Raw genomic sequence first — 16,688 nt, 5'->3', positions numbered from 1 at the left:
GAGGTGATCATTTTTGGGCCAAAAAAGGAAAGGTCAAAGATAAGCAGCCAACTTAGCACAATGTCACTTACAGCTATAAATCAAGTCAGAAACCTTGGCGTAATTATTGACTCAGACCTAAAATTTGATAGCCATCTAAAGTCCGTCACTAAATCCGCTTATTACCACCTAAAAAATATAACCAGAATTAAGGGGCTTCTGACTCAACAAGACATGGAAAAACTTATGCATGCATTCATTTTCAGCAGATTGGACTACTGGAACGGTATATTTACAGGTCTTGATAAAAAATCAGTCAGGAAGCTGCAGCTAGTACAGAATGCTGCAGCCAGAGTCCTCACAAATACAAGGAAGCTGGACCACATTACACCGGTTTTGAAATCGCTACACTGGCTTCCAGTGAGTCAAAGGATAGACTATAAAATACTACTGCTCGTCTACAAAACACTTAATGGCCTTGGACCAAAATACATGCTTGACTTGTTAGATTCCTATGAGACATCTAGACCCCTAAGGTCGTCTGGAACGGGTCTTCTGCATGTTCCAAGAACAAGAACCAAGCAGGGTGAGGCAGCATTTAGTTATTATGCTCCTCACCTCTGGAACAAGTTACCCGAACGTCTGAAGTATGCTCAAACTGTTAGCTCCTTTAAATCAGGGCTAAAAACGCTTTTGTTTGGCACTGCATATCCATAACTGTCTATATATTTCAACCTACCTGCCTTCTATTCCTCTTGTGCTAATCTCCATTGCTGATTTCAATGATTATTATTAGTAGTAGTTTTTGCTTTATTTTTATTTTTGTTTTATTTTTATTTATTTATTTTTATTCTGTGATTAAATGCGATCATTTGTCTTGGTTTTTACGTTGTGTTGATTTAAATGTGATTTTTATGGTCTTCATGTGATGTAAAGCACTTTGAATTGCCTTGTGTTGAATTGTGCTATATAAATAAATTTGCCTTGCCTTGCCTTGCCTTCTTCTAAACACTGTAAAAAATTTCATCATGTAGGTCAGGCTGAGCAGGCTGGTGATCTGGCGTAATCGGGTCAAGCAGGACAGGCTGAGCAAGTTGATTGGGCTGGAACTCTGGCGTAGTCGGGTCAAGCAGGACAGGCTGGGTTAGAAGTGATGATCGGTCAAGGACAAACGACGAGCAAGAGTGTGCTGAATCGTTGACGAACTGATACTGACTTAGGGAGGCCGTGCCTTAAATGAACAGCTGGTAACAAGTTGCAGGTGCCGGTAATTCGGAGTGATTGAAAGATGAATTCCCTGATAGGTGGAGTGGCAGCAGGCTAAAGGCCGATTTATGCTTCTGCTGCAATGTCTACACCTAACAGGGTTTTCTAAAACAGAGGATCCTGCCCCAATACGTCGGGAATAAATAATTACGTCCACACCTCCAGGTTTGTAAAAAAATAAAAAACCTTCAACAATCAAATAATCCTTTCTGGGTTCTTCACGGAACAAAAGTAAATAAAATAAGAATAATAATATTATATATTATTATTTATATGTATACATATATACAGTATATATATATATATATTATAATATACTATTATTTTTATTTTATTTTATATAATATAATAATTAATAGTAATAACACTATTAATTAAATAGATAATAACCAAATAACCCTCTATGGGTTCTTCACAGACAAAAAGCCAGGAAATAAATAACAATATGGTGGGGGGGGGGGGGGGGATCAAAATGCTCTCTGGTATTGTTCAGGGGGCCGGACCAAATGTGGAGGTGGGCCGCATCCGGCCAGCGAGCCGTAGTTTGGGGAACCCTGCTCTAAAGAGTTTCCAACATCCAAATTATGGGTTATTAGGTCCTCCAGGACTTGATGGCAAATTATTTGCGGTGTCTAGTCATTTTAATTGTTGAGTTTGGTTTAAGGTGCAGTAGCCCTACGCTGGATTTCGACCTACTTGAGCATTGTAGCTTTTTATTTCTGCCCCCCGCAGATTTTAACAGTCATAACAGCCCTATCATGGAACCACAACTTCTTACTACAAGTCAAATTAATAGTGGAAATTTCGATTATTGAATTTGTTCTTCTTTTTTTTTTTTTTTAATCACAAATCCTGGATTTTGAACATTGCCGATTGATATGAGCAAATTTAAAATTCCTGTTCCCAAATTGTCCTCTAGATGGGTGTGTTGCTCCTCCAATGTGTGCTCTCGTCGCGGCTGCGCCTCCTTCCTTTCCACCGAAACCAGCCGGAGTAAATCGGCTGTAATCTCGTCTGCAACCGCCGGCTCGCTCATTCACTCTGCCGTCCGCAAAAAGTCTCCTCTCCGGTCCGTGCAGCACCTAAAAAGTCACCTGGACCGCGTGACCGTGGGACGCGCGCGTTACCCTCTCAGCCGGGGATCCAAAGGTGTGGATTTTTTTTTTTCTTTTTTTTTTTTTTTTTCTTCATAAAGACGCATTTCCAAGGTTGAAAACGGGTAAGATTTCCAGTTTGCCAAGTCTCGTGTGTTCTTGATCGAAGTGACCCAACTTGTTTAAGGAGATTAAGGTTAAACCGTACACGGGCTTCCTCCTGTTGAGTTAAATCCTCACTATATCAACGAACATCTTTTCGCATTCCATGAATGCACCTTTGAAGAATTTATACAGAAGGCTGCGGCCGTGTCTTCTTTTCCTCCAAAGACGTACTACTGTAATCTAGTTCGCACTGTCTGACCAGGTGAGTGTGGTTGGTGTCTTAAGTGCTGCATGCAAACATGCTGAGCTTTGCAGCAGTCTGCTCCATTAACCTACATTACAAAACCCAACCAATGGATTCCTCCGTTCAATTCCACGGTGCCCCCGCTGCAGAGGCTTTAAATTGCAACCCCTGTTTCACAGCTTTACTGCTCTCTCGATGACAGAATTCCAGTTGCCACAAGATCTCAGTGGGAATTGGTCACGATCCAACCACACCCCGGTGTGAGTGAGGGATTCTGCTGTGGTTCCAGTTTTGGCACAGCTGGTTGTTGGGTGCAGAAAGGCCAACCAGCTGTCACTAAAGCATTCCAGCTGTGCGGTGTTGACCCTAACTAAGGAGCCCTTGTGTTGCCCCCACACACAGAAGAACCTCTGTTCCAGCCCAGGAGAGTGTAGAAGCCAGCTACCGCCCGCCTTCTTTTTACAGCTTCATGTTACACACTAGTGGGGAATTTCAAGCCAGAATGTTCAAAGGCAAGATCATTTTCGGTGGAAAACACTTCCACGAGCTCTGGCTTTTTCATGCATGGCCACTTAAGTTAATGACACAGAGCAACAAGGTGCCAGTGTATCATGGCAAACTGTTCAGGTGTCTGCATAGTGACCTATTCAGCGGAAGTCATTGGACTTGACTCATGACCTGGTGATTCATTTAGTAACATGAGAGAAGGTGTGTCACATCTCTTCAACGCTTCCTTTCACCACTGTTTATTTGAAGTGTTTGTTTTCATTGACTGTTCGGGTTTAAAAGGCCACTGCTGTATGTTCGTGCCCAACATAATTCTATTCCATTTGATATTTTGAAGGGGAATTTAGATTTTCTTTAATTGCATGTTGTTCCCATGCTTGTAGGTTTTCCCCAGGTAGTCTGCTTTCCAAAGATAGATAGTGGGGAGCAGAAGTATTTGCACCCCTTGTGATTTTGCAAGTTCACTCATTTAGAAAATAGGTAGAGGTCTGAAATTTCAATCATAGATGCTTTTTTCACTTATAGAGACATGATCTAAAAAATAATCCGGAACTCACATTGTATGATTTTTCAATAATTTATTCGTAATTTATTGGGGTTCATAAGTATTTTTATACCCCTGAGAAAATCACTGCTAATATTTAGTGCAGAGGCCCTTGTTTGCAAGTCAGACACTTTCTGTAGTTCTTTACCAGGTTTTCACATATGGAAATATGGATTTTGGCCCATTCCTCGACACAAATCTTCGTTAGATCTGTCAGGTTTCGGGGCTGTCGTTGAGAAACACAGACAGCTCCATCTAAAGATTTTCTATTGGATTGAGGTCTGAAGACTGGCTAGGCCACTCCAGAAAGATATGCTTTTTACACAGCCACTCCTTGGTCAGCTTGGCTGTGTGCTTTGGATTATTGTCATGTTGGAAGATCCAGCCACGACTCGTCTTCAAGTCTCTGACTGAGGGAAGGAGGTTGTGGCTCAAAATCTGACAATACATTTCACAATTCATCCTCTGCTTTATACAGTACAGTCATCCTGTCCACTTTGCTGGAAAGCATGAGGTTTCCACCCCCATACTTCACAGTGGGGATGGTGTTCTTGGGATTGTACTCATCCTTATACTTCCTCCACACACAATGAGTAAAGTTTGCACCGAAAAGTTTTACTTTGGTCTTATCTGACCACATGACTTTCTCTCATGACACTTCTGCATCATTCAGATGGTCCCTGGCAACTTCAGACATCCTTCACATGTGCTGGCTTCAACAGGGGAACCTTCTGAGCAATGCATAATTTTAAACAGTAGTATTCTACTGACAGTAGCCTTTGAAACGGTGCATCCAGCTCTCTTCAGGTCATTGACCAGCTTCTGCTGTGTAGTTCTAGGCTGAGCCCTCATTTTTCTCATCATAAGTGATTTCCCACATGGAGGGATGTTACATGGAGCCCCAGACCGTGAACTTGCAAAATCACAAGGGGTGCAAATACTTCTGCTCCTCACTGTAAGTACATGTCTCAGGAGTTGTCAATGGTTGTTGGTCTCAAAATTTGCTGTGGCAGACAAGTAACCAATTTAGGGTGTACACAGTCTCTTGCCCAATGTTATCTGAGATAAACTGCAACTGACCTGAAACCCTTATGAGGACAAGCAGTATAGAAAATGGATGGATGTTCTTGACTTTTTGCCATTTTCAGCATGTCTTGATCAGCACTGCATTGTTGGCAAGGCCAGGCAAATTTATTTGTGTAGCCCATTCAACACAAGGCAATTCAAAGTGCTTTACATCACCTGAAGATCCACGAGCAGAGATAAAATGGTTCGTAAAAGTCACATTAAATCCAAAGAAAGTTAAAACAAAAAACAATTGAAACAGGAAAAAAAATTGTACATAAAAATCACATTAAATCATCATGTTGAAGAGAGCAAGTCATGGAGATAAAACAGGAGTTTCAAAGTAATTTTTGTCACGTGATAAATCGTTATTTTTTTTCTGGACAAATGTAAATGTATGATCATCTCATTACGTGTACACAATAAATTGAATGATACTAAGTTTTTCTTAAATTAAATGTCAGTAAAAACATTTTGTTCAACAATTATTCCATTCCAAAAGGGAAATTGGAAAAAAAATGCTTATGATCTGAAATTATATATTATAGCAAGAAACATGAAGTAGATGCACATGATTTGGCTTCGCAGGCTAGATCTGGCCCCTAGGCCTTTATTTTGACACCTATGATCTCGAACAGGGGTCAGCAACCTGCGGCTCTTTGAACCCTCTGTTGCGGTTCAGTTTTATATTAAATAAATATTTGATATTATTATCTTCCCTTTAGTAAGTAGATCAAGTCAGGCTAATTTTTTTTTTTTCCTGTGTTTGTTAACCGAACAGTCACGCAGATCATGCCATTCACAGGCGAAAAGACTTGTAGGTACACCTTCCAAATAGCAACCATGACTTTACATAGTTGGTGAATTCATGCGAGAGTGTTCTGTGAATAAAAATGTGTCAAAAGTGAGCACTTATTCTGCTTACTAAAAGGTGGCAAAACTAGTTTTTAAGTGAAATATTATGCACCACATAATACATATATACTGTATATATGTATACTATATGTGTGTATACTGCATATATACAGTCAAATTAACGCAATCATTTCAAATGTCAATATGTGCGTGCGGCTCCCAGTGTTGTTGTTTTTTTTTCCTTTGGAAACATGGTCGAAAAACCTCATGATTTTTTTTTTCAGATGTTAGCATTAATTGAGTAAAATTTGAACAAAATAAGTAAGATTTAATCTGTCTTTTAACAAACTCTAGGGCTGTTGGTTGTTTCAGACTTTTTAATTAATCATCTTCAGTCAGACCTTTTAATCAGAAAAGCCTTTAAAAAAAAACCTTGATCTTCTATGGAGGAAGGCCAACTTTTGATTTGTTTCACACAAAAATCAATGCATATTGAGTTAGTCTGTCATAGGGTCAATCCTTCCAGCCAGCCATTTTAAGTACTTGTTGAGTCACATGTGATTGGGTGAAGGGAAGGGTAGAATACCTTGGACTGTTCACCAGACAATTGCATTCCACATATATTAAAACAAGCAGTCTGCAATGAACCTAGCATGTTTTTGGACTATGGGAGTAAACTTGATTATCTGTTAAAAACCTATGCATGCAGAAGCAGAACAAGCAAACTCTACTGTACATTGGACATTTGGAAACCAGACGCTTCACTCGGATTCTAATAGGAATATATGTCTTTCTGAATTACTCGTCTGTTGTATTTCCTGCAATACCCTTGACACTAGCTGTTTTTTTTTTGTATCTTTAAAGTTCAAGCTTCCTAAATCAATTGTCTTTTCATTGATTCTCAGATCTTGACACCACAACCTTGTAATTCCAATGTCAAATCAAATTACCACACATTTGTGCCTTGAAATCAGGAACATGCTTAACATTTCTTTCCACTAATCACTTCTCCCACAGGCAACCATTAGCAGTCAGCGCGAATCCTGCTTGTGTCATTACTGTGTTAATGTGAACAAGGGCGGATACCCAGCCTGATGACGTTGTATCCATCTGCACAGGGCGACATGGCAGATCCCGACCCGGAGCCCGTGACGTCAAGAGCGGGGCACCGCCTCGGGGCCCCGGAGACTCTTGGCATCAGTACGCTGGACCCGGCACACAGGCCTCCGGTCATGCCTGCCGGAAGACATGTCACCATCAGGGTCCATATGTTGGATGACACTGAGGAGCTCTTTGACGTCTCTGTGAGTTTTCCGAACATTATTGTTTTTATTGTTTTAGAATGAATCTGGTGATCAGTTGACATGGCAACTGCGTGGTGTCACTGTTTTTATTTACTCTACGGTGTACATGTCATGTTTCATCCATTAAATTTTCTCAAACGCCTTTTTCTCACTATCGCCTACATAATTGAATGCCCCAACTATTTGGCATGCAGCGCTCTCTTGTGGAAAATCATGTTGTTCTTGTTGATGTTGATTAGCTATGGATTGACAGTTGTGTAAGTAAACATAAAGGAGAGAGTTAGCAGAAAGTAGATGCTTTTGATTGATTTTTTTATGCTTGTGACTGAAGATGTGTTCATAACTAGAGTTGATTTCACCAGGATCTCTTGTAGGATTCATTCAGAGAGATAATTACTTGTACAGTGGTAGCTCTACATATGAATTTAATTTGTTCCAGGACCTGGTTTGTAAGTCAAAGTGGTCGTATGTCGATCGGGATTTCCCCTTAAGAATACATTATAATTAGTTTAATTCGTTCCACAGCTCAAAAACCTACGCTAAACCCTTCATAAATACTGCAGGTACAATTACAAATAGCAATTACACATAGCAAAGCAAATAAATTGTAAATACAAATCAGAATAAAAATATAATAATTAGGCCTTTCACAATAACCAATTTTAGTAGGTGATATACTGTCTCATAAATTATTGTCGATATGCGATATTATTGTCAATTTTTTTTTTAACCAATTCAAACAATAATGTAGCCACAATACATCCTAATAAATGCAATAAATTGTTATTCTTAAAACACAAACTGTATTAAAGATAAAAATAATAAATATTAAAAAAAAAAAAAAAACACACACAATGCATAACGAGTCATTTGAAAGCTAGCTAATTGCCGAATTTTAAATTGTTCTGTCAATTATAGCCCATCAAAAGTGTTTATTTTATCCAAAATGAATGTCATCTTGCCCTGCAAAGTGCACAAGTTAGCAATTTTGAAGCTAAATTATTCATTGCCAATCGAATTTTTCATAATGGGTGTCATTTTAAAGCTATTCCTAGTGTAGAATCTGAAGTATGTGAGATTAACTCCAGAAATCGTTATTTACAAGTTGAACATGACACGCTTTTATTTTGAAATGTTCACTGGAAGTACGTTTGCTAAGCCGCTAAACGTAAGTGTTACACTCCGTTCAAAAGAAAAAGTGTACTGAAAAGTAACTGATTTTTTTTTCTTTTTTTCATTTGCAAATGCTGTCAACCAGCTATTTTTCATGTTGGAAATGTCACCTTTTAACCGCAATTTTGTGTTTTGGAGAAGACTGACAATGTTTTATAGCAGGCTAAAGTGGTTAGTACATTGTCTTTTTTTTCCATTACCCTCAATGTAGCAATGCTAGGTTTTTACAATGTTTAATATAGATGTGTTTCCTTATTTTGTATGTCTGAACATTAATTCTATGTCGTGTTGATGACCCAAAAACATCTGTGAAAGGAACTGAAGCCTCATATACCATCAACACGCACGTGTGACGAGTGCATGCAGCACATGCAAACGCACGCGCGCACGCATGCACAAATGTATGCATGCACGCATGTGGTGATACTGCCCTCATTTTTATTTACCGTGCGATAAATAATTGCATATTGCAACAGGCTTAATAATAATAAAGATAATGTGACGAATCGGGTTCTGATGTGGCGGTTGTGTTTTGCATGCTGTTCGTAAACCGTGTGACTGACGCGAGAATGAGAGAGGTGCATTAGAGTTGGGAAGCTTTTGCTTTCTTTTTTCATGTTCTGTTTTATTTTTGGCGTAGGCTACGGCGGACAGTAGACGTGTTGTGTTGCACAAGTTTTGAAATCAATGATTAAAAAACTGACGAGGCTGGCGACTTCCTTGCCGATGGTACAATAATAATAATAATAATAATGAGTCGTCCTGGAGATCGTAGAAATATTCCGGCCGTATTGTCCAGCCAGTTCACTGACGCCCACACCACGCTCATATTTTTCTATGATTTCCTTCTTAAATTCAATCGAAAGCGTCACCTTTTTCCTTTTTTCACCACCTGCACTAACCTTCTTGGGACCCGTGTTGATTTCTCTCACAAGAAAATCCGCTGTGCGTCCATCTTACGGGAAAAACATTGAAATTGCGACTCTGTCATAAATGGTCATATTTTGAGCATGTCGTCAATGTCGGGACAAATGACAAGTCAAATTTTATTTGGGATTTCAAAAGGATCGCATGTCGAGGCACCACTGTATTTGTCCTTTATATTTGCTAAACTTTCTCCTTTTAACCAATCACAAAGAAACAAGTACCAGGGTAAAGATTAAAGTTGAACTCTTGGTTGAGCCACGAAAACCCATTTGTCTCCTGGGGAGGTAGGGAGGCATTCATTCCCTCACAAATGACAATAGGAAAATGTGGAGGGGCCAAAATTTGCATGAAAATTGAACTTCATTCTCCCAGGCGCTGATAACTGGCCAGATTATTATCATGCGGAGTTGTAGTACGTATATATAAAAATAGAAGACAAAGCCTTTCTTATCATGTATGATGCAGAATAGTTACAACCAAATTGAGGTTAAGGTGCATGTCAGCATTTGTTAATGGACAATCGTGTCCAGTCATTCAAGACTACACTGGTATTCAAGATTTAAAGGTAATTTGGAGTAAAGTGGCATGTATAACAATGGGAAAAAAAAAAAAAAAGACATCAGCTCTGGGAATGCTTGGCATCCGTATTGGAAAACACATGATCATTAGGAGGATATCAAAAGGAGAAACATTTAAGAATAACAGTAGGCGGAAGGAAATGTTTGATTTGGATTGTGACTAACATTGCAAGATTTATAACTAGCAAGTATTGGCTTGAAATATAAACAAGCCTATTTTGGCCAAAAATAACACTTTCACATTAAAGTCCCTTATGTCCCTCCCCCTCCTCCTGTCAGCTAATGTTTTCATTCTCCAATCGTGTACAATTTAAAATCACCTCTAGCACGGTCAAATTTGTCCCCAAATGCAGAGTATTGCGCTAACCGATATACTGTTACTTGCTGCTGACCTGAATAAAGCTTTTGTCACAGATCTGCAGAAGCAAATGGAAGCGTTATTCAGTCAATTTAACACACATTATGTTGCTAAAATATTCATTCTGCCCCATCTTGTTTTGCCTTGAGGCATCTCCCCAACAAAGACAAACGCATTCTTCTAACTTTACTGGAACTACCTGCTGACTCCCATGGATTTTATTCATCTTTTCCTTAGTCTTGGTAACAAACTTTTATTTTTTCTGGAGCTCATTTTGTGGAGTTCTCTTCTAAGTGTGTATTCTCTTTTACTGTAGAAACATAAAATCAATAGCTGAAGTCAGTAGGTCTTTTTTCTTTTGTGTTTTCAAACTGCTGGGCCTCTTACGGACCCCTGGGGAGGCGCACCTCAGACTTTGAAAAGTGCTGCTCGACAACAAACATTGTCAATAATTAATTGAATTTTTAATCGGGTAACTGAGAGCTGCCTGGTTTGCTCAATGTGCTCAAATTGACTTTATTATCCAAGAAGTATAAGATCTACTTGAAGTATTTTCTGCTGTAAATGACACCAAAAGTATGCAGGTTTTTTCCCAGCAGTTCAAAGAGCTAGGTTTCCAGCTGAGTGGGCAGGGTGTCAAATGGTTGAGAAACAAAAGGGGCCATCTTGTCATGTTGGGGGTCACATACCATTTTGTGGCCTACTTTGCCTGTTGACTAGGAACACCCATAGGTAGATGGTAATAATGTTTGGCCTCACAGACTTGAATAGCAGTAAAGGATATCAGCCACAGAAAAAAACTGTTAAATTCGAGTCCGGATCCGAATGAAGATACATAGGTTGCAAACGGGCAACTTTTCTAAAGATGAACAATGCGTGCAAACAAATTGGTTCTGATGCAGTTTTTGACAATTGATATTGGTCTACTCTGCACTCAACTGATAGCAATTCTTCTTTTAACTACTTTGCTGAAATGGAAATTGGCAATTTTGTTGTACAGACTTCAAAACCAAACCACTTAGACTGATCAGTAATGCTTTGACGCAAATGTTTGCTCAAGGCGTTTTCAAAGTTGCCTGTGCAGAGTGTGATAAAATGGGGGAAGGGATGTGGGAATGCTTTTTTTAGGCTGCATAACATGGGAAAATATTGTGACTCACAGTGCCATTAGAAACCTAGAAGATCATATATTTTCTTCAGTATTTATAGAATGGAATAGGCCAGGGGTCCTTAAATACAAATCTTGAAGGGCCACAATTATTTTTTTCATACAAGCACGGGTCCATTTATCAATGTTGGTCAAGTACAAGGCAGGTCGAAGGTGGTTTTCTTTTGACCAAATAAAAATACAATGTACATTCGGATTAAATAAAAATAAATTAACAAAACATTTTTTTGACTTAAAATAAAATTACGGGGAAAAAAACATGCAAGTACAATGTTTACACATGTACACTAAATAATTGACAAGATCTGACATTAAAGTGCAAAGAATACCTACTGAAAGTACATTGTGTGACTGTAAAACACTGCTGGACAAAAAAGAAAACATGTGCAACTAGTACATGTTCACTTGTTCAGAACATTAATGACAAGCTCTGTCATTAAAGTGCAAACATAACAATTATTGACAGTAACTTTAACTTTAAAACACTGCTCAATGAGAGAAATGGCATTTGGGGGTCACAAAGCTGTTTAATCACATCATCAGCCAGTACTTTAGTGTGTTTTGTGGTTGATAAATCTGAGTGGGATATGTTTGTTATGTTATTTTTGTTGTCATTTCCTCCTTTTCTTACCCTTTGAACATTCCTGTCATCTCTTCCATACCTGTCAAGTTGTACGGTTTCGGCGTAATTTTTACAAGTGAGCATTGATTTTTAAAAGTGTACGCCGTACGTTCAAAATCTGTACGTTTTTCGTGCATTAAGTTTTTCTTTTCTACGTTCGAATTTTGTCACCGTTTTGGCAACGATACAACGTGTGTTAGTACGTTGTTTGAATGATGCGAGAAAAGTCGGGGACACTGAGAGAGAAAAGTGTCTGGTGTGATGCTGTAGAAAACGCAATGCTAGTCTAGGCGGCTCCAATATTTCCTGACTGTAGCTGACACCCTACAATCTACGCCTAGATATCACATGCTTATAGAACTACATGCGAAATGACAGACGACGGCGTTTATAAACAGCCGCCATTTTGAAGCACTAGATTTCTCAGAAAGGCTCTGTTGTACTGAACCTTCCTAGCGAATTTAAGTAACTTTTTATCTAAAATACTCCTAAATCGGTAAAATCTTGACTTGAATCTATCTTTAAATGATGAAAAAGTTTTAAAACTTGTCGAAGGTAGACAGAAGGGAACTAATGCAAAAATGGTAGCAATTTTAACAACTTTAACGGTTGATTCGCATCATTAAAAGATTTCCAAACATAGCAAAGGTTACTACCGTATGTTGTTTTTTTTATATATATAAAAATAAATAAATTTTAGTAATCATAATGTAGCTGAACATGTTGATTGTTCTTTGATTGCACCAGGTTATGTTACAATATTACCAATAAATTCATATTATTTAAAAAAAATTGGTTTTATTTTTGTTTCACATTGCACGCTATATACTGCGTTGTAAGATTAGTCACCAATTTGTAAGGGTATACGTCACTATTTGTAAGATTGCCAACGGCCTCGGGTTGAAAGGTATGCACTTCATAAATGCACTCTTTTATTATTTCTCCCACAGAGAACAGCTTCTTATGTTTGGCCAACATCCACAACACTCTGAGTGAGCACTCTGTTGCAATTTGTTCTGGTGTCATAGATTTAACAATAACCTTGCTTGACTCTTGATATGACTGCTTCAACATATTAATTTCTTGCCTTCTCAATTCTGATTTAGGAGGAAACTTATTTTCAAAAGAGCTGTGCTTTTTAACATAATGGCGTTTGACATTTTCACTTTTTGTCAAAGCAACTGTCTTCAAGCATATTAAGCACAAAGGTTTGGTACTTGTAGTTGGTTAAATGGATGTATATTTGTCATTCCATTCCTCATTGAATCAATGATTTTCGTTGTCAACTTTGAGCATGCCATTTTGTTAAATTCGGTCTTCTACAGATTCCAACAGATTGCAAAGTGCCGGGTGCGACTCGTGTTTCACACTGATGCGGTCCGTACACGCTAGCTAGCAGCATTCATGCTCTCTCAGCCAATCAGCACATCCATGCACGCTCTCTCAGCCAATCAGCTCATCCATGCACGCTCTCTCAGCCAATCAACGCATCGTTGTCAAAGAGATGACAACAGAAGTGGGAACATGGAAGCTATATGACTGAAAATGAAACAGAATTTAGCGATAGAATAGTAGCGCATAACGATAGATCAGGGATTCATACAAATGATAATATGTTGAAAAAAAGGAAGGGGTTTTTTTTTTTCTCGTTTTTTCGTTCGTCCATGGGTCAGCAGAGAGGTGTGTCGTAGTCCGGTCGTGGACCGCGGTCGGCTAATTGAGAACCCCGGGAGTAGGTTCTATTCCTCTACACTTGATTTAACTATAATGAGACAATATGTGTGGATAAGCTTTGTCTTGCACATTACAGCCTGGATTTGGTGTTTTAAGTAACCCTTCATTTCTTGGCATTTTCATGTGCTGTACCAATTGATTTTGTGTCATCAGTTTTATTCGTCTGCAATCTGTCATGTTTGTGTGTTTCTGCAATTACCAATAAAAGCAACAGTAATTGGTTAGCCTGAAACACACCACAATTTTATATCGGCTGAACTCATTGTAGATGCGAGCGTCGTGGGGGGATGTTGATAATTTTACCACCATTTCATTGTTTACTTCCCATTATGAGTCAGGGCATCAAGATTTTGAACACAGCCTCTTGCTGTCTTTGTTTGTTTTCAGTCGATGTTATCATAGCATAATCCACCATTATAACAGATAATACTCTAATCTGTCTTTTGAGACTCAAAAAAAAAAAAGCTTGTGTTACCCTGCAGGGAATGTAATGAATAGACTGCATACAAACAATGTGTAGTTGAGAAATATACCATTGGATTTTGTATCAATCGGCCAGGTTTGGCATTGTAAACACATAACTGATATCTTTGACCTGCCATCAGATAGCAAGGATAGATTCCAGAACTTTTTGCTACAGATGACTAAGCAGTATTTGGCACCTTGAAGATCTGCACTCCATTAGTATCTTAAAACTTATTTTTCTCATAATACTGGAAGGCATCCACTGAATTCCCATCCCCACAAACATGCTTACTGCATGGAATTGAGCAGAGACCACCCAGGCCAGCAGAGGACTATAAAGAAGGGGCTGTATGGTTTCCAGTGGAACTCTCACTATAGTTGAGAGTGCTTATCGAGCCACCATACTGTCACCCATTCACTATGATGGACCCAATTAAGGCAGTGGCAGTGTGCCTTGTTACCAACTGAATGGCGATGAGGACTTGGCTACATCATGAAGGACTTCTTTCAACCAGCTCCTCAGTATGCTTGTCCCATGACTAACTGAGCTGAGTGACTTCTGACTGATGTGGATTAATGCCTATAAGTTACACAAAGTGGTCCACATACATACACCTCTAATTACATCAGTTCGATCGAACCCCAGGGGTTCAGTGAGTAAACATCAGGGCATCATCGAAGGTTAAGAATCGCACAGCCCTATTTTGTACGCTAACTAAATCTAGGCAAAGTGGCGTTTTAGACCAGATTTTGGACTGGTTTGCCCACAATTTCTTTCGACAGCTAGCCCTCTATCTAATGGGAGGACAGATCGGTTTGCTCAGTGGAAGGTTGAATGGAAATTGGAATGAGAAAGTATAACAGACCTACTGACAACGTGAACTGCGTAGATAATTTAAAAAGAAAAAATTACAGATGTCCCAATCGATCGGTCCGATCACGTCATTTTCAAAGTATCGGAATCGGCAAAAAAATATCGGACATGCCTTTTTTTAATATATATATATATTCTTTAATTAAATCGTTTTCTAATTGTATTTAACATTTCAGACATCATATGTTACACTCATCCAGAGTCTTTAGTTTAGGCTTAAGGGAGGGTTATCAAATTTATCCCGTTAACGGCGGTAATTATTATTTTTAAAAAATTTATCACGTTAAAATATTTAACGCAATTAACGCATGCGCTGAACGACCCACTCACGCATTGTCGCGTTCAATCTGTAATGGCGCCGTTTTACCTATATATGGAGCTAAAAGGCAGCGCAAAATGAGTAGAGTGAATTTTGGCAGCCTTTGGAGCCTTTTTTTTATTGGCTAAAGCCTTACAATCCCTCTCGCTACGTTTAGAAATATCGTGGGAAGCAATGTGGGGAAGAAAGGTAATAATTGATCTTTTTCTTAACACCCTATGTTATTTCCCAACACAGAGAAGATATATCAATTGGTACCACTACGCACAGTCATGGTTGCACTTCCCATCATGCATTTGGGCAGAACAGTTAAATGGCTACAGTATCATTTACTGAAAGCTCAACAAATACACTAGATGGCAATATTTAGTCACAATATACAAAGTCATATTTATCCTTTAAGAATTACAAGTCTTTTATCTGTGGATCCCTCTCACAGAAAGAATGTTAATAATGTAAATGCCATCTTGAGGATTTATTGTCGTAATAAACAAATACAGTACTTATGTACTGTATGTTGAATGTATATATTCGTCCGAGTTTTATTCATTTTTTTCTTAATGCATTGCCAAAATGTATATGATCGGGAAAAATTATCGGGAATGATTGGAATTGAATCGGGAGCAAACAAAAAGCAATCGGATTGGGAAATATCGGGATCGGCAGATACTCAAACTAAAATGATCGGGATCGGATCGGGAGCAAAAAAACATGATCGGAACAACCCTAATAATAATAAAACATTTGCCTCATTTTACGCCATTAAAAAAAGTATGTGATGCAAGGATGCGGCAATAAAATGAGAATGTAGGCATGGAAAAAAAAAAAAAAAAAGAACTGTGAAATGAAATGAGTTTCATTCTCCAATGTGAACATCAACAGCAAAAGGCAAAATTATTTGTATTAAATTAGAAATCTACAAGAAATTTGAACAGGAATTCACTTAGATGTTAGCTTGCTCGGTTTTGAATTCGTATAACAATGGCTTTATTATGAAATTCCCAAGAGTTCGGGGAATGTACCTGTGAAACTCATGGGGTTCGGTACCTTTAGCAAGATTAAGAACCACTGAATTAGATTGACTAATCCCTGCAAAAAAAAAAAAAAAACACCATATCCTGGTCTGTATCAGCAAAACCAGGACCAAAACACAACAAATCCAACAGATAGGTACAGAAACCGGCATATGCTTGATTTCATAGCAGGGATGTAAACACTAATTATGCAATACTGCCAACTGTTTTCAGGTTCTGCTTTGGGGCATTTGTACGAGGTATTCTACATATCTTTAAAGATCCATATGAAATTGTGTTGAGAATGTAAGCAAGGAACCTGCTCATGTAAAAAGATTCACTTCTTCACACAAAAAAAGCAAGATTTCTTTTTAGTTCTAGTCTAGTTTTAGTCTTTTTTCTTTTTAGTAACATGCAGTAGAGCATGGGTTTTACAAAATATCAACATTTCTCCCCAAAATTTTAGTATGGACACTTAAACTATGGCTAGGTTC

The 16,688-nt window shown here is 38.5% G+C and overlaps 1 protein-coding gene across 7 annotated transcripts in view; it reads left to right on the top strand.

Annotated features, from left to right (window-relative positions):
* The first annotated feature begins 2,266 nt into the window (after positions 1-2,266).
* LOC130926719 (FERM, ARHGEF and pleckstrin domain-containing protein 1-like) overlaps positions 2,267-16,688 on the top strand; it is a 105,954-nt gene continuing 91,532 nt past the window's right edge. For all 7 annotated transcript variants that reach the window (XR_009066274.1, XM_057851825.1, XM_057851826.1 and 4 more), the window contains exons 1-2: positions 2,267-2,464; positions 6,778-6,963. Coding sequence is in view for 6 of the 7 variants with exons in the window: in XM_057851825.1 (XP_057707808.1) it covers positions 6,784-6,963 (180 nt within the window). In the remaining variant the exon portion in view is untranslated. The remainder of the gene's footprint in view (positions 2,465-6,777; positions 6,964-16,688) is intronic.

Source organism: Corythoichthys intestinalis, chromosome 12 (genome assembly GCF_030265065.1).
Source record: "Corythoichthys intestinalis isolate RoL2023-P3 chromosome 12, ASM3026506v1, whole genome shotgun sequence".
In the NCBI taxonomy this organism is placed as follows: Eukaryota; Metazoa; Chordata; class Actinopteri; order Syngnathiformes; family Syngnathidae; genus Corythoichthys; species Corythoichthys intestinalis.
This window is presented reverse-complemented; position numbering and strand designations above follow the sequence as displayed.